Source organism: Ambystoma mexicanum, chromosome 4p (assembly GCF_040938575.1).
Source record: "Ambystoma mexicanum isolate Mex_15411 chromosome 4p, UKY_AmexF1_1, whole genome shotgun sequence".
In the NCBI taxonomy this organism is placed as follows: Eukaryota; Metazoa; Chordata; class Amphibia; order Caudata; family Ambystomatidae; genus Ambystoma; species Ambystoma mexicanum.
This window is the reverse complement of record NC_090927.1, coordinates 133,385,292-133,403,083: the sequence shown is the minus strand read 5'-3', so window position 1 is coordinate 133,403,083 and position 17,792 is coordinate 133,385,292. Positions and strand designations below refer to the sequence as shown.

Sequence of the window (17,792 nt, the reverse complement as noted above, 5' to 3'; positions counted from 1 at the left end):
GACCAAACTAAAGTGGGGCTGGCGGCTCTATCTGGGCTTGCCCGCTTGGGGATACAGAGTCAACAACATTGAGTGAGGGTAGCAGCAAAGTAATACTTTGTATATTCGATACTCTGGAACTCTGCCCGTAGTGTGGATTTAAGATGGAGGTTAATTGTCAAAGGTCGTTTAGAAACCTAAGCCTGAACTGGGCACCACTGTGGGGGGAACCCATGATGTATTTGGGGTTGGAGGGGGTTCAAAGAAGAGAAGGTAGAATCCTACAATGTACCTTGCACTGTGAAGCACAGCTAGATTTTACTAGCATGCATTAAATGACTGATCAATACATTAACAGCCTTTCAAATGTACTGTGATACTTTTTCAAGCCACTGGTAATCTATAAGCCAAATGACCAGATGAGGTAACCAGTCACTGTGGTGTAGATGTTGGCTTTCCCGAGACAGGTGAACTCTGAGCAAGATAAAGACATTGCCTTGGACAGCCTTCCAAGGTCGCCTCGCTTGGACAACCCTTGTGTTTTTAATGTGTCAATAAATAACTGCTCAAAACATTTTTACGGTTTCCTAAAATTTCAATTTTATGAATTAAAAATAAAATTTTATAGTCCAATTAAATTAATTACAGGTGTTAATCATAACCTGTAACATTTGCGATTGATTTTGTGATGAAAAAACTGAAGCCTCTAAAGCAATTTTTGTATTATAAAAAATCTGCACATGCCTCCTATCCAAAATGCATTCTTTCACTTGGATAGACTGGAAAAAGAATGTTCATCTTTCATTAAAGTTGAACTCCAAAGTTTATATCTCAACGCGTTTTTGATCGTTTGATCCTTGTCCAACAATTAAGATTTCACTCCTAGGCTTATTCTTGAGTATCGTCAATTGTAATTAGACAAATCAGTCACTTCAAAACATAGGAAAATGTATGCCCTGATTTCGATTGTAAATAAAATTATGTTTATAGCTTATATTAGGAAGGTTTTATGGGTTCACTTGGATTTGTATTCATCCAATGTAATATAGATTGTGTGATGAATCCTTGGATATTGTCCCTTCTCTCCTGGAGTGAGCCCTTTCCCATGAGGCCAGGGAGGTGAGTCCACTACCCAATAGTCCCCCTCGGGGTGGTACTCAGCAGGAGGATCTCATGGGGAGGGAAACCAACTATGGGACCATTTACTACTATTATGGGAGGCTGTGGTTTTTCCACCCTCCATCCCTATCTCCCTTATACTCCTACTCTACACCCACCTCTGCACTTCCCAATGGTATGCGGTGTTAATAACGAAAAATAGATAATGACAAACATTTTCAGTGCCGCCTGAATAACGACTAATTTGTTAGTTGAAGAATATATGGGGGTGGGGTAAGGGATTAAAAGGGGTGGGGGTAGTTGGGAGTAAAAAAGCTGTAGAAACAGGGGAATTGGGGGCACAGGGGCCAATTCCCCCGCCCCCAAATCATAAATAAAATAAAAAGTTGTTTTGATTGTTTTTATAAACACATTGAGCCCTTCCCAATACCTCTGTGTATTGCTGTAAAGTAAAGGATCCTATCCTCTTAAGGCATACTGAGCCCAGAAAGAGTATGTATTACCTAGATGGAGTACACCAAGAAACTGAGACTAAGAAGAACTCCCCTAACCCAGTGGAGAGTAATCCTGACAACACTGGGACGAAGAAGTTCTGTAGAGGAATAAAGAGCATAACGCAAAACCAATATACGCTCTATTTAATGTGGAAACTTTAAACACATAAACACATAAATCGGAAAGGACTGCAAAATGTCTCATCCTCTCTAGAGGAGCCGTAAGAGCTAGCCCAGCCCAGAAGAGTAGAAAGCAGACTGGGACGCCGAGAATGGAGCAGGAAGCTATGCGGCCAGTCCCACCAAGAAAAGCGCCAAGCGTTCTATAAAGCAGGACAGCGTGAGATGGGAGACCCACACCATCTAAAGGAAGTGTACCGCTGCTCAACCACTGCAGCCCTGAGAGAAACCACAAGGGCCCCGGAAGCCCCACAGCTGATCGCAGACACCAGGGAAGACCCAAGACCGTTGCAGACTGGGTGAGTAGTTAAGCACGCACTGTGAATACAGTGGGGCCAGAGAAGGTGACGGAGAGTCCAAAAGAGGAGGGCCAGTCAAGAAAGCCAGAGATATAGGGTCTGTGACCCTAAACAAGGGGGAGAGACATTTGCATACCTGGGGATGCACAATAGTACTTTGCAGGAGAGTGAAACAAGTCTATCCAGAAGGAGGCACGCACAAAAGAAGGATGTCTGTGGCCCACACTCATAAAAACAAATAAAGATCCTCAGTACCTCTTCCTAGTCACAGAACCTGGTAGAGTGATAAGCCAGGTGGGCTGTGCATACCGAAAGGTAAAAGAAGTCCAGGGAGAAAGCCATTCTTCGTGACAACACAAACTGCTAAGAAGCCTGGGAAAGGCCAGGGGAAGGCAGACATTTGCCAAGCAAGTATTCTATTTTTTCAGAAGCCTGAGGAACGCTGGTGAAGGGAGAAATTACCCCTACAGAGAAATGATCAACACAAAACCTGAGAAACACCCCGGTGTTAGGGGGAGGGAGCTATCCCCCTAACACCGGGACGTGGGACCAGATAGGAGGGAGTCATCCCCCTGGCCAATGATCTGAAGAAGCTTATGCCAAAGAAATCATAATGATAACAACGATAATAAAAAAGGAAAATTTCTTGTGAACTGTGTTTTGAAAAAACTTGGTGAACCTGCACCTTTGTTTACAAAAGGCACTGTAACCTGAGGAAGAGAGACATCCCCTCAGACCAGCCTCAATGTGAAGCAGCTGAAAACCCCTCAGTTGTTTAGTTTAGTTCAAATGGTAAGGGAAGGAAATCGGATTTTTACACAGGACGGTGGACCCTTTACTTTGGCCACCCTGACAGATTCCATAGTATTTTTAGTTGAGGCAGGGAAGCCCCTCTCAGTGTTAGGGATAGGATAGTTAGGTTTTTTTTCTTCCATCTAATAAAAGTTTAGCCAACCACCATGCCACCGTTGCATTTTATCTGTATTCAATTTAAGGACTGCATCAAGAGATAAAGTATCATTATCTATTCGGATGTGTGCATCATCTACAAGATCTATATTATAGATACTTACCCAATGCTAGAAATTCCAACGTAAATATAGTTGTTTGTGGGTAAGTATTGGGTAAGCATCTATACTATAGATCTCGTTATATATTGAAGATGATCCAAGTAAGTAAACTTGTATAACTATGTGTGATCCTGAGAAAACAGCCATACCAGCGTCCAGGTAGGTGGGGACAACTATTCAGATTTAGACCTGGTAGATATTAGTCTCTCCATTTATACTCTGGTTGATACAGTAAGCCATTAAAGATTTTGTCTAGTAACTTATGAGCAAATTTCTTGTTGAATTGCTCCAACCTTTCACTACAGCTTTATAAGTCTTGCTTTGTCAGGAGAAGCAATGTGAGGAACAGGGTGTTCAAGGAGGAAGCGCGGCTTTGGCAATTGTTGTCATTGAACATTCTATTTTGTGATAGTATGGCCAAGTCGAATGAGCATAGCTTAGTGAAGGCTTTGCAACCACAGATGAAATTGTTCTTTGAGTTCTGTGCATTCTGAGTTTCCCAGGCATGGAGCCCACACTGTGTACATAATGACATTACTGAAACAAGGAGCAGGCATCACGTAGTCAGTTTTCTTGCAGGTTTTGTCAAGGCGCAAACTGGTTCCGATGGGGCTTCTCTCTTTAGAAATTGATACAGAAGTTACCCAATCAGACTGAAAGTTGCCCACTACACCTGAAAATATCATGGCAGAATGTTGCCTACTATGGGCAGGTTTGTGCATAGTCCATATTGTGATCTTTTATTTTAACCACTTTCTTAGGCCCTGCTTCCTTGAAAAAGAATACCAAAGTTGCAGCGAAATTCATTTTTGCTCTGCCTTTAAGTGATTAGGTGTGACAAATGTGAGCTGTGGCAAGTAACCTATGAGCAGCTTTCAGTATGCACAAGACTGACCATGTCTTGCTTTGACTCTTTTCAGGGCAGCTAAAAAGGACAAAATGTTCTTGGATTGATGTGGAGACCCCTGAATCCATCCTTGTCAACACCAATCTGAGGGCATTGATAAACAAACACACCTTCTCTCTGCTTCCGGGAGACTGCCAGCAGGAGCTTCTCCTGTTGTTACCAGAAGTGGACAGGCAGGTAGGTGACTTGAACAATAACAAGTGTTGCATGTTTTTGTATGTATTTTCTGACTGTCAATAGAAATCCTTCAACTCGTAAAATGGTCTGTCACTGGGCATTGCAGGACTTGAGACTCCAGTGACAGCAGTCTGCTTTGCCAATTACCCCGCCTTCAGTGTCAAATCCTGCCCTAAAGAGGTATTGTTTTCATCCTTTCTGCTACACTTTCCCTTTCCTCTTTTTCCCGTTCCTTCTCTAGATCTCCCTTGCTTTGTTGTTTTTCCTCTGTTGAAGTTTCATTTTCTTTGTATTTGCTTTCGACTTGAGGCGTCATCATTTTAAATTCCGGCACTCTTACTAAAGTATATCCGCTATGTTATTACAGTGATTATGATTTTTAACAAAAGGTCTGAACGTTATTTATCTGTCTGTATACTTAGTTCACTAGCTGTTAGTCTCATGAACACATGAGAACACAGTACTTTAACCACAAAGTTGCAATTAACTTCTCAGCGCTGCATAATTTCCAATCTCTAGCTTCCCCAGGAAGATCATTCAAGGAGAGATCACCAGATAACTTAAGATCTTAGTTGAAACCCACTAAATCCTTCAAACCAAATATCTGGATTCTGATCCCTTAAAGTTACAAATACCACCTTTACGAATATCAAACAATACCTTCTTACATGTCTGCACTTAGGCCAAGTCTTGCTTCAACTCAACTTGTTTGGTTAGATCGCTTGCGAAAATGGGCATGAGATTCCCTTTCCTATAGGCCATACTTATATTCCCAGTCCTTATAGTCTTGATTAACGGAATATATGGTTTATATCAAGAATTGGATGTCTTAAGATCGGTTCATTCAAGGGGTAGATCGTATTCGGCTCTGACCTGCTGCGTTTGTTTTAGTAGAAGAGCAGACTGCCCGCTCAGGTACCGCTCTCTTGCTCTGGGAACATTAATATCATCTCATCATAAACGCATATTAATCCTAACATCACAAAATAATGAACACAGCGACAGTTAAAATGCTGCAACTTGGTTCAGCTTTTAAAAGGGCAGTAATGTATTGAAGTGGTCTGGCACTGGTCAATAGGAAACATTTGAGGATAGCTAGACCCTATGTCTTTCAAAGAGCAACAATTTCCCAGCAACCGCAGTTGGAAAAGAGTTCATAAGAGTTGCTCCCCCATCTGGAGTTTGCATCACAATGTGTTGTCCGGTACTGGTTTGTTAAGCCTGTTAACAAGAACAAAATGGTGCAAACACAAAACACCATGCAAGAATATCAACCAAATTAAGCCGCTTTCAGTTTTGGCTATTAGGTGGTGCTTTAGTGCCACCTATGTGCCAAAACTATTCCATTAGAGTACAGCTAGCCAGAAATGGCATACGAGGAGGGACACAAAGCTTGTAGGTAGGTGTTTGGTTATTTACGCACCCATTAACTGCCCATGGCCATGCCAATCCATATGGCCATTCCCACCCACTTCCTGCCCATCCTCGCCCAAAACACATCCTCCTGGGGTCTCTTTGAGTTACCTTTATCAAGCCTTGCCATCAAACCTTGTGCTCGAAGTGCCTGCCTGTGCTTTTTTAAAGCAGTCTTCTGAGAGATAATGACTTAATTGGATGTGTAAACACGCCAATGGTGTAATGAAAATGGCTTAACCTGGTCTGTTTTCAGCCACACCATTTATAAGCACTATGCGTGTCTGTCACTGAAGCCCTGTAAAAACAAGTATTGGTGAAGGCAACCGTTTAGACTTGTGTAAAAGTATTAGGCATTTGCCAGGTACTGCTATTATATGCAGGTACTTGAACGATTTCATAGCTCCTACCATCGATGGGCAGTTAATGCCACTACAGCAGTATCTGACAAATGCTTTTCACATCCCTGCACAAGAGCCAAAACTGTTGGCATTGCCGATGTTTGTTTTAATAAGTGTTGCAGACAATATTTTTTTTATTATTTATTTGTTTTGGTTTTAAAAAGAAAAACCTTTACAAAAGAAAAGGGAAAAAACACTTTTTCACAGATTAATCTCATTAAAATAAGAACTATGTTTGAAACAGGCAAGGAGAAGAAAAAAAAAAAGAAAAGCCAGAAGGCTACGAAGGGGACCAGTCGCAACAGAGCAACACTCTTTCAGAAGGCAAATGACTTCCTTTTTACGATAGAATACAGCATTTTTTCAAAACTTCTACTATTGTTGTTGTTGGCATTATCTCTTGACCAGCTATCAATCTGTCCCAAAAAAACTCTATTAGGATCTCTTCTTTGGCCACGAATCTCCTAAGTAACAGTCTAGTTTACCAGGTTCATTCGCGCTCCATTAATAAGTGTCTTAGGGATTGTTTGCTTGGAGAGTCGCAGTGTCTGCAGAGTTTTTTTGCTTGGCCCCCCTGATTTCTTCTTGCCAAAATTTCCCTGGTATGGGCTAAGTTTAGCCTAAGTCTCAAGAAGTTGTTTCTTGTTCCTTTTTCTGGAAATTTTTGAAGATAGCGAGGGAGAAGACCTAACTGTTTATCCACCTTTAGGAATTGGTTGGGAAGATTGAGATTTCTCACTCCGGCGATTGTGTCAATCCAATCAGTTGTTTCTAGTGACTTTTTCCACTTTCAAAGGATTAGACACCAAGGTTTCTAAGGTCAAATCGAGCCTGAGCAGGATTCCTGACTTTCTTCTCCAGACCAAGAAGCAGGTGAGATCTTGAATTTTTGAGGTGTTCATTCACATCAGAGAAGAGAGAAGTCTTTTCTGCTATGGTTATTTCACGAAATAGTGAGATGATTTTCCAGTCGGCTCGACATACCAGAGAAACTAGGCCTAATTCAAAGCAAAGACTCAATAATGGAGTGCACATCGGTAGTGCTAAAGATTTTTTCCAAAGGAAGCCCTCTAGTTTATTCCAATTTGTGTGCCATAGCAGAGGTTTTGCTTCCAGGCCATAGAGTAGAACTGGAACTGCTTTTGCCGTGTAAAACTTGAATGGAAGAATAGAAAATTTGCTACATTTTGCATTCAATGTTTTCATTTCTGGAATGATCTTTGTGGCTTTCTCCATAATTGCCATATTAACCTTGTTATTGGCAGGGGAGGCAAAAATCTCATAACCCAGATATGAGTTCCTCAACACGAGGGACTACTTTACCATCCAAGACCCAATTTCCATATCCTATTTTCTTTTTTGGATATTTGAATATGAGGATCTTGGATTTCAGAGGGTTGATTGAAACCCCATTTAGGGTGGCATATTCCCCCAGTTAGTTTAAGAGACGCTGAAGTCCAATCGCAGATCTATCCAGCAGGACTAAATCATCCGCGTAGGCCAGCCAATGCATCCTCCTCCCATTGATCACTGGTCTGGCCAACGCCAACGAAAATGGGAAGTCTCCCAGATCTGACAAAAAAAGGTTGAAGAACAATGGGGCTCCTAGACATCCTTGCCTCACCCCTTTAAAGACATGTATAAGATACGACAGATGTCCCTGGTCGTCCAGCCTCAGTCTTATGGTGGTGTTCTTATGTAAGTCAATTAGCATTGCTAACAGAGAGGCTGGGATCCCCCAGCTGTAGAGTTTACGCCAAAGTAAAGATCTGTCCACATAGTCAAATGCTTTAGATGGGTCTACCCAAGCCCCATAAAGGGGGATGCCCTCTTTCTCGTTTGTCTTTTCACTGAGCAGATTTAGAATAAGCCCATTGAGACTAGTGGATAGCCCTTTTCTGAAGCCTGTTTGATGGTATGATGATATATGCCTCAACTCCACCCAATGTGAGAGCTCTCTTAATAGAAGCTGCATAAAGAGTTTACTATCTATGTCGAGGTGGGCGATAGTTTGCCGGGCTTAGCCGATCGCTCCCCTTGAAGAATGGAATAACTAGTGCATTCTTCCATGATGGAGGAAAGACCCTGGTCTTTAGGATTTCTCGTCTCGGAAGAGACGATTTAGGATCTTGGCCCAAAGTTTTTGGGTTGTTTCTTAGGCCCTGATAGGTCAGGCCATTTGGGCCTGCAGCTTTAGATGTAGAAGAATTAGATATTAATTCCAGGATGTCATTTTCGTCAAACGTGAGGAGCCAGGGGGGATCCATACGCAGACTAAATTCTGTAAACCCTGTTGGTTTAAAGTTTTCTGACAGATATTCCACCCATTTGTGATCTGGAACTAGATTACACAGGGAGCTGTTAAACCCAGACTCTCTTTAACCCAGCGCGGCCCAAAAGTTTGTGGTGTTATTTGCATTTAATAAATAAAGCATTTGTTCAGTCTTCTTGCAACCTTTGGTGTTTTTGATTTTTTGACCAATTTCTATAGGTCTGTTTTGCTTTTTTTAGTTCATACGAGAGCGTGTTAGGGTCATAATGCTTATTTTTTATATGGCGCAATGTTTGTCTGAGTTCCCTCTTTTTCCTTTGCGTTTCTTCGTCAAAGATATGAAGATGTTCTTGTTTACCAAAGGCACCTATTTTACTTATGGATGTATGGACCAAATATATTTTCCAAATTTCTCAGGATGAGATTAATCACTCCAAATCGAGGACGGAATTTCTTCTAATAATCTATTTAGTGTTTTACCCCCTTGCTTGTATTTTGACACACTCAATTTTCCTTTGAGACCCTCTAGTTCTTGGGCATTCTTGATGTGTCAATATTTTTGCATATCAGGAAAGGAGAGTTCCAATCTTGCATGGTCACTGCCCCCCTCAAATTTTATGTTTAGGCTAGAGCAGTGACCAGATAGTCCCGAGGAGACAAAAATATGGTCCAAAATGGACTCTGAGTTCCCTTGGCGCCAAGTTGCTCAGGCCTTCTTGCCTGCCATGGGCTTTCATCTCAAGATCCCAAGTAGTCAGGAAGTCTTTGCACAGTTTTTCTTTTTGTGTTGGGCTCCTTTTTATTTGCCAGGACTTGCCACAATGAATGGTAATGTGATCTGTGTTAAAAGTCACCTGCTAGGAGGATGTTTGTTCCCTCGTGCTCAGTCTTCACCACTGTTAGTAGGGAACCCAGTGCTTCTAGAAAGTGCTGGAGTTTTGAGCTGGCTGGATTCCAGTAAATGTTGACAATTGCCACATCGGGATGTGGAATGTCCATTTTCACATCTATTTTACAGGCTTGAATTCCCAGTTGTTACATAATGGTGTGATCGTTTTAATGATAAGAGTTTCTGAGGGCGATTATCAACACCCCCCTCTTCGCGACTGAAGGCCAATTTCCACAAAGAACTTATCCCCTTTGTACGGAAATTTCACATATTCGATGTCCTCCCTTGAGAATAGGAACAAGTTTGGGATTTTTTTGACCTGAGACAATATCACTGATCTACTAAGTGATTTGTTTTTATTATGTCCGGACAGCCTTAGCCACGCTTTTGGAATTGTGTAGTCGGACACATCTAGATCTTTCCTTTCAGATGGCATTTCGGACGTTCTTCTTGCTCCTCCATAATACTCCTGCTGCTTGAATGCTCCAAATTTCTGCATTTTCCTAGGCCGTTCCAGGTATCGTTTATGTTAGGGAGAATTCTCATCTATGGCTAATTTCCCTCACCGAGTGAGTCCCCCAGCAGCTTTGCTGGACCTCTGGAGTTTATTTTTTTCCACTTGGTAAGAGTAAGAGCTTTTCTCCCCCTCTTACCTGTGGTTTGCTATGTTTCCACCTGTTTTTGTGATTGTGGACTCTGAAGTACAACACTTCAGTAGCCCTCTTCTTTTTGTGTGTCGCACAGCACCTTCAGTGCTGTGACACAAGGTTGTCTTTGAGACTTCCCTCGACTCCATTTCTGAGGCGACTACCGTCCCACAGAAAAGGGTAAAGTTACCATTAACTTTACTTAGTCAATCTACCACAGATCCAGTACACCCTATCTTCCATGGAGTACTGGAAAGGGTTAATTCGTATCCCTTTTTATCTGTACCTCCTAAAGCATTGTTTCGCTCTTTTAACATTTAGACTTGGCTTGTAGCAGTGGTATCTACCCTAACTTTTCTACCGCGATTATATAAGATAAACGTGCTACTAGTCTTGGCTATTATATTAGCCTCGAACATAAACCCGCTTGACCAAATCATCTTCCTTTTGGCTCCGGGTGGGTTTATTCGCCATTTCTTTTTGTTAGTCTTTCTTGTGTTTTACTTTGCCCGGCAAACTAGGTTCGCCGCCTTTGTTCACTGTGTTTTGGCGGGCCACTGCTCAGAAGCCCTCCTCAAGGCGCCTGGTTGTCTAGGTGGGCTGAATGTGAGGGAGGGGTGTTGTCACCCCCTGCACAGGGTAGCCTAGGAAACCCAAGTCGCACTTTGTCATGATTGGCCAGGGTAGTTGTCCGGGCTGGACAACCCCCCTGCTGGGTGATTGACAGCCAGGCTGTGTGAATGGGGGTTTTTCGCGTAAAAGGCAGGTCTCTTGGGCTAGAAGTCAGAGAGTCACCAATGGAACTACAAGGAACCGAAGAGAAGCAGAGAGAACGATGGCTGCTGCAACTACCCTGTCCCGGTGAAGCCCTACTGCAGTCCTGAGCTATCTTCCCTTCGACGACTCAGAAGATCCAGTCCTGAGTCTTCTTCCCTTGAGCTTGGTGGGGATAACCAGCTCATCTTCCACAGCCAGAGGAAGCTCTTACTTGGTTCAAATCGCTGCACGCTGCTGTAGTGGTCCGGAATGCCACCTGAAGAGCCTCTCCTGTTTTTAAGGAGCGCACCTTTTATTCCTCGTTGCTGCTGCCGGCTTCATCTCTGTGTGGTGCAGACCCCCTTCAGACGTCCTCCTTCACAACAAAGCTACGGGAATCGTGGGTCTGCGGGAAACCAACAGGAACAACTGCCAGGGCACCAGCTGCACCATTGGAACAAGGTACTGTGTTCTACTTGAGGAAACTGGGTGAATCCCTTTTCTTCATTTCCAAGGCTTGCCCTTGTCTTCCCTCCTTCTTATAACTTTTGCTTCCGAACATTGACAATATCGAAGTACTTTTGGCTACGTTGAATCGTGAACTGTCTGACTGTGTGGTCTTTGGCAACAGACCCCGGTGTCTTTCGACCCTGGCTCCGGCCCTTTGACTTTTGAACTCCTCTCTCTGAGTGTTTCTTGATTCTGCCTGCCTAACCAAAGTATTGCCTGTGATTTTTGCCTCCATCTCCCTCTGGGTATCTCAAGTGCTAAGTGTGTTTTTGCCCCGGTAGCATTTCATGTCACGGATACGCGTTTTTTTAGTAGACCGAACTGTCAAAAAGTGATCGCAATCGTATTCACAGTAACGTGTTTTGTTCGTAACACCGGTTCTTTCAACACAGGGTACTTACCTTGAGACTTACTGTACAAAGTGAATTGGTTAGTTGTAGTATATTTAACATGTGGTTTTTATTTGAGTTTAATAGAAGTGTTGTGTTTATAACGAATGGTTTAAAAATAAATGTACTTATATTTTTTACCTGAAACCTTCAGTCAGTGTTTGCTTGAGTCGGAGTAATTGTGGTCCCTTTGTGTAATCTCGGCTACTGCTCATATACTCTTAAGATAAGCCTGGCTGCTCCGCCACTGCTACCACTCTGACATGGTAGTACAGGCTTGTACCAAAGGTAAAACTTGTATTGCCACCTGTTGACTTAATTGTGTGTAGTGGTCCCTAAGGGCACTGCACAGGATTCTGCTTAACAGTTTACACGTAAGATGGTCTTTGTCGATGCTTCCTCTTGGGTGTGTAAAGTTTGACTAGGATGGCCTATTCCCAAGAGTGATACAGGTTTCTCAATCGGTCTCGGGAAAATCGGTGGCATTTTCACAGGGATCTTTGGGACTTCCTTTGCAGTTTCAGGATCTGTGGCGGTTCTTTGAGCCCTTAATGCAATGTTTTTCAGAAATATTGGGCCTATTTTAAAGCTGGCTTGACCCATTTTGGGGCTTTGCTTGCTCATGGCCTTAGGGGGGGGATTTCACTGGATCGGTTTGCTGGCCAATACTTAAATTGTGTACTTTATTTTTCTTTGAGCCTGTACTTTGTCTCAGTTGAGACTTCTTTTTCCCCAGTTTTTTCGAGGCCAGTTCAGTCAGCCTATTTTGGATTTCGCCCATGCTCTGCGCCGGTTCGGGAGGAGGAATGTCGGGAGGGGGAGCTTCAAAGGACTTGTGATCCACAGGTAATGACAGATTTTTCAGGAATAGGTTTGCTCCTGTATTCTTTGCACCAAGATTTTTCTGATATTTTTTTTTTGTGTGTGTGTATTTTTCTGTGTTCTTCTCTGCTGTGGCAGAGGTGTTCTGGACATAACTCTACTCCCTTTCTTCCGTTTTATCCTCCTTCCTTTATAATTTTGACAGGACGCTGAGGTCCAGGTGTCTTCGGTGGGATTAGTTCCTTGGGTGACCTTTTCCTTATTCGACTGGGAACTTTCCATGACCACCGCGTCCTCATCGACGACCACATTTGCCAATCTCCGGAATTCTTCTAGGGTTGATTCGGATAATGGGGTGTCATCGAATGTTGGGTTGCCTTCTAGGACCTCTTCGATGGAGGAATAACCAGGATTGTAGGGTTTCGATAGTTTCACTGAAAGATCTTTTAGGAGCTCATGCGTGGTATCATTCTCCTTTTTCCCCGCTTTAAGTAAGTGGACGATTTGTGCAATGTCGAGCCCTGTTTCACACCTTCCACTTGGGTCTCCTTAAGGGTTGGGATCAGAATGGTGTTCATAACGTTGCTCGAGCCCATCATTGCTGATTCACTTTTGGCCATCTCATTTGATAATTCCAGCAAAACACTGGCTTGGGTTTGGACTTCCATTTTTAATAATTCAAATACTGAAACCAGGGAGTTTAACACGGAACTTAAAGCTGACAATGTGCTTTCACTGGCTTGTGGGGGAGCATCTTGGGTGACTTCAGAGGATCTGTCCGGGAGGTCTTGCATTGTAGACAGGCTTGCCTCGCTTTGGATGTTAATGGTTGGCGCAATGTTTTTTCTGCAATCCCTTTGCAGGAGAGGGGCCTTGTCTTCATCCTCTTGTGCACATTCTGTGGATTGCCATGCACTGTCTACCATGTCTTCTACATCATTAACAGTTTCATTTCTTTTTCTGGCGAAATGATCATTAATTCTGCTCTGGATTTTCTTTGCTGTGATGGTATATTCCAAACCCCGCTTCCATCCTTTCTGTAGTAAGGAAATAGGGTCGGTTTTCCCGGCTGTTTGTTGACCATGCGTGTGAACAAGTGCATGTATAGTTATGGGAGCGAGCTGGTTTGGGTTTGGGACAGGGGTATTTGAAACAGCTGTCCCGTGTTCCTCTTCTTCACCCCAAGCCTGCTCCAAGTATGAACCTTCCTGGTCAGGCATATTTTCCAAAATGGTGGTACTGCGAAGTCTCATTTGCACAAGGTGTTTTTTTGTTTTGTTGTCGAAAAACAAAAAACGTCCGGAACAGTACAGTAAGACGCCGTAGGACTCCTGGTGTGTTTTGTTTTTTACCACTATCGGGGTACTGGTGACCAATCAGAGAATATGCGAGAGTAAGAGGGGGGGGGGTGTTTCTGTCTGGACAATATCAAACGCCTCTAAGGGCTTCCCCGATTGCCATTGGATCTCCCCCAGCCCCCACTTCAGATGACTTGCTAGGCTTTAAGTTGGGTGTGAGATTCAGCAGGGACAGGAACAGCTATGAGGCTGAATACAGGTGACAGAGTAAAGTTTAAAATTGTAGCCGAAATGTTCCCTTCAGGACGGACTCCTTTCCTGGACGCCAGACGGTTCCGCTGCCTCCGCTGCTCGCCTCCCCTAAGCAAAAAATCTTAGATCTTGTTCTGCACTATTGGGTGCCTCGAGCCTCCAGAGCCAAACAGCAGCAAAACAGCGTTTTAGAAAAACTAAGCACCACCCTTGACTCCGCCGTGCTTCACCTTGCTATGGTGCTTTTATCACATCATTTTTTTTTTTAAACCTAATTTTTATTGGCATTTATTTAGGAGAAATAGAAATTTTCAAGATAAACAATTCCAGGCAAAAACTATATTATCAATACTAATCCATATCCCCCCCTTATCCCCTACCCTCCCCGCGTCCCTCCCTAATCCCTCAACCCCTCTTAAAACTCAACACTTTGTAAGACTTCTCTTGCACCATTGAACAATGTCTTGGTTCCGAAGGTCACTGCAGTGTATGCACTTACATCTTTTCAGCCCCCCCACCCGGGTGTGCCCCTTACCCTCCCCCCTTCTACATCTCTTCCCCATCTCTCTCGGTGCCCCTTTAAACTTAGTCTAGTTGGTTTCATTCCTCCCTCCCCCTTTTAAGCAGCGAGGCTGACCACTCCACGTGATATTCCTCCATTCTATCATTCACCACCACTGTAAGTCTTTTCATCACCATCCTATTTAGTACTGTCCCTTGCCACATTTCTTTCAAAGGGAGTGTTGCTTTTTTCCATCATCGGGCTACTACGAGCCTCCCCGCTCGTAACCTGGCTTCCCACATCCTCGGGAGTCTTTGTTCTTCCCTGTCTTTTTGTGGGCGCCCTAGCAGCAACTGCCGAGGGTCTAGGTCTAACCCTATCCCTGTGATCTCTTCCATCCAGCTCAGCACCTCCTTCCAATAAACTTGCACCTTGGGGCACCACCACCACATAGATGCCAGGGTTCCCCAATTACCGCATTCCCTTGGACAAAAGGCTGAAACTCACCTAAACATTTTATACAATTTTACTGGGTCCCTATGCCAACCCATTAACATTTAGAAATTCTGCTCTATCGATGAGGTGAACAAGCCCCCATGAAAGATCCCTCTGTATATTTGCGACCATTCCTCCTCTGGAATCTCGGCCTCCATAAGCTCCTCCCAGTATCTCTGGAAAGTTTGCCTCCGCTGTAGGGTTGTTTCGTTCATTGCGTTGTATAATTTGGACAAGATTCCCTTCCTCGAGACTGACTGGTCTAGGACCTTTTCCACCAGTGTTAATTCTCTGAATCCCCCTCCTCCCACTTATGATCTGTCAAAATTCCCTTCACTCTGAGGTAATCAAATACCGTGGAGTCCCCTCCCAACATGTCTCGCACCTCAACCCATTCCCGAAAGTTCCCACCCTCAAAAAACTGCCCCACCCTTTCCAAACCTGCATCTGACCATCTCTGGGAGTGCTTGAAACCCTGACTCCCCAGCTCAAATGGGGGCCCCCATATTGAAGACATCGGAGAGGGCCATGAAGTGTACCCACGTGTGTCAATTTAATTTCTCCAGACTGACCAAAAGACCCTTAATGTTGGGTGGGATCTCATTCGCTCTGGAATTAATCTTGGCGGGACCCAGAAGTAATCACGGACCTTCAGGGGATGCGCTACCGGATACTCTAGAGAGGTCCAATACGTACGCAAATCCTCCCTCATATGCTCCATCATCCCTCTAATCTGGGCAGCCTGATAGTACCTGCGAATATCTGGAATCCCGAACCCTATTCCCCTCACCCCCATAGCTCGGTAGGGTTAGTGTCGCTCTGGGGATCTTGTTTCCCCATATGAAGCTGCAATGCTACCTTGTGACTTCTCAGAGGAATTTGTCTGGGAGGCGTTGAGGTATGGCGGCAAACAGATATAGAAGCCTAGGTAATAGTCATTTTAATAGCTGTCATCCTACCATACCACGTCGGTATCACAGGGCCCCATCTCTTTAGGTCCTCTGTTAGCTTCGAGCGAAAGGGAGCATAGTTGGCCATCCCCATTTCCCCCAAATTCCTAGTCACCAAGCTGCCCAGGTATCGATTGCTTTGTTGGTCTACCCTCATACCCAGAAATCTTCTTTTTGTATCTAGGAGTGGGCTCTGCGGCAGTAACAGCAATATGGCGGACTTCCCCACCTTCATTTTGAGCCCCAACAGGCGGCCATACTCGGCAATCTGGGCTATCAGTGCTGGGAGGGAAAACTGAATATCTGTAAGGTAAGCTACACATCGTCTTTAAACAGAGATTTTACATTCTAGTTCTCCCCTCGTTATACCCCTGATCAGACCATTCATCCGTATTGCGATCGTTAGAGGTTCCATTTCGAGGGCGTACAGTAGTGGGGAGAGGGGACCCCCTGTCTGGTGCCTCTCGTGAGTTCAAAGGACTCAGTAAACTCCCCCCCCCATTTATCCGCACCCTCGCTGTTGGTCTGTTATATAATGCCGACACACATTTCAAGAAGTTCGTTCCCATCCCCATTTTCGCCAGCACCTTCATCATGAAGAGCCATTCGACGACTCTGTGAAAGGCCTTTTCTGAGTCCAATGAAACTAAGCATGCATCCATCCCTCCCGTTTGTGCCCCGTGGATCAGGTTAATGGTCTTCCTTATGTTATCTGACCATTGCCTTCCCTCAATGAATTGCCCACACCTGGTCCCCATTTACTAATAACGGCATACTGCCTTCCCGTCTCGTTCCCCAGACCTTTGCCAGAATCTTCACATCCCCATTGAGGAGGGAAATTGGCCTATAGGAAGAGCACTTGGATTGATCCTGCCCTTCCTCCGGGATCACCGCAATACCTGCCGCCATCATTGTGGGGGGGAGGGGGGTTCTCCTTCCAAGCACGCGTTAAATACCTTGAATAGTTTGTAAAACCATATTGTGAATCCATCCTCCTCTGGGGTACACCCTGCTTTCATTCCCGCAACTGCCTTTACAACCTCTTCTGCAGTGATGGGGCAATCTAGGCCTTCTGCTATTTCCTTCAAGCGCCCTGGGATTGGTAGGTTCTTCAGAAAATCTCCCATTCAGACGTGTATAGGGTTCTATAGTATTCCACAAACTCGTCACCAATGCTCTGGGCTTCATGTAGGGATCTACCGTCCTCTGTCCTTATAACCCCAATGGTTCTCCTCTTTTTCTCTTTCCTCAATCTCCATGCCAAGATCGTATCTGCCCTGTCTCCCTTCTCATGATACTTCAGTTTCAAAACCAGGAACTTTTTTCTCTGTTTCCTATGTCAGTATTGCTCCCAATTGGGATTTATATTTGCAAAGCTCTTTGGCCTTTGCCGGCTGTAACTCCTTTATCTTCCTGTGAAGCTGAACCACCTCCTCCTCCCTTTCTCTCTTTGTCTCTGATCCGATTCTCATCAAGGTGCCTCTTATAGTCGCCTTAAACCCGTCCCAGACGGATTGGATTCCCACCTCCCTATATCATTGGATAAGAAGTATTCCTTGATCCCCTTTAGCCGCTCCTTTTGCACCGCTTGTTAGGGAGAATTCTCATAAATGTGCTAATTCCCTTCACCTTAGCGACCCCCAGCAACTTTGCTGGATTTTGAGGACTTGATTTTTTTACCTGGAGAGAGTGTGAGCCTTTTATCCCACTCTCTCATGTGATGTGTGTTTTACTTTTGTGTTTTCTTTGATTATGGAGCTTTAGACAACTTCATAGGCATCATCTTTTCATGTGTGTCACACAGCAACCTCAGTGCAGTGACACAGGGAAGCCTTTTAGGCTGTCCCAAGGTTTAAATACCTTCTCTGGGATAAACTACTGTTTCCCAGAGAAAGTAAAGTTAAATTGACTTTACTGGTCTTTTTAAATTCCTAGACCCAGCACACACTATCTTACAATAGAGTGCTGGAG

At 44.1% G+C, this 17,792-nt stretch overlaps 1 protein-coding gene across 3 annotated transcripts in view; it reads left to right on the top strand.

Moving 5' to 3' along the window:
* ASXL2 (ASXL transcriptional regulator 2) overlaps positions 1–17,792 on the top strand; it is a 747,150-nt gene that overhangs the window by 611,433 nt on the left and 117,925 nt on the right. For all 3 annotated transcript variants that reach the window (XM_069605568.1, XM_069605569.1, XM_069605570.1), the window contains one exon: positions 4,062–4,225. In XM_069605568.1, the coding sequence (XP_069461669.1) occupies positions 4,062–4,225 (164 nt within the window). The remainder of the gene's footprint in view (positions 1–4,061; positions 4,226–17,792) is intronic.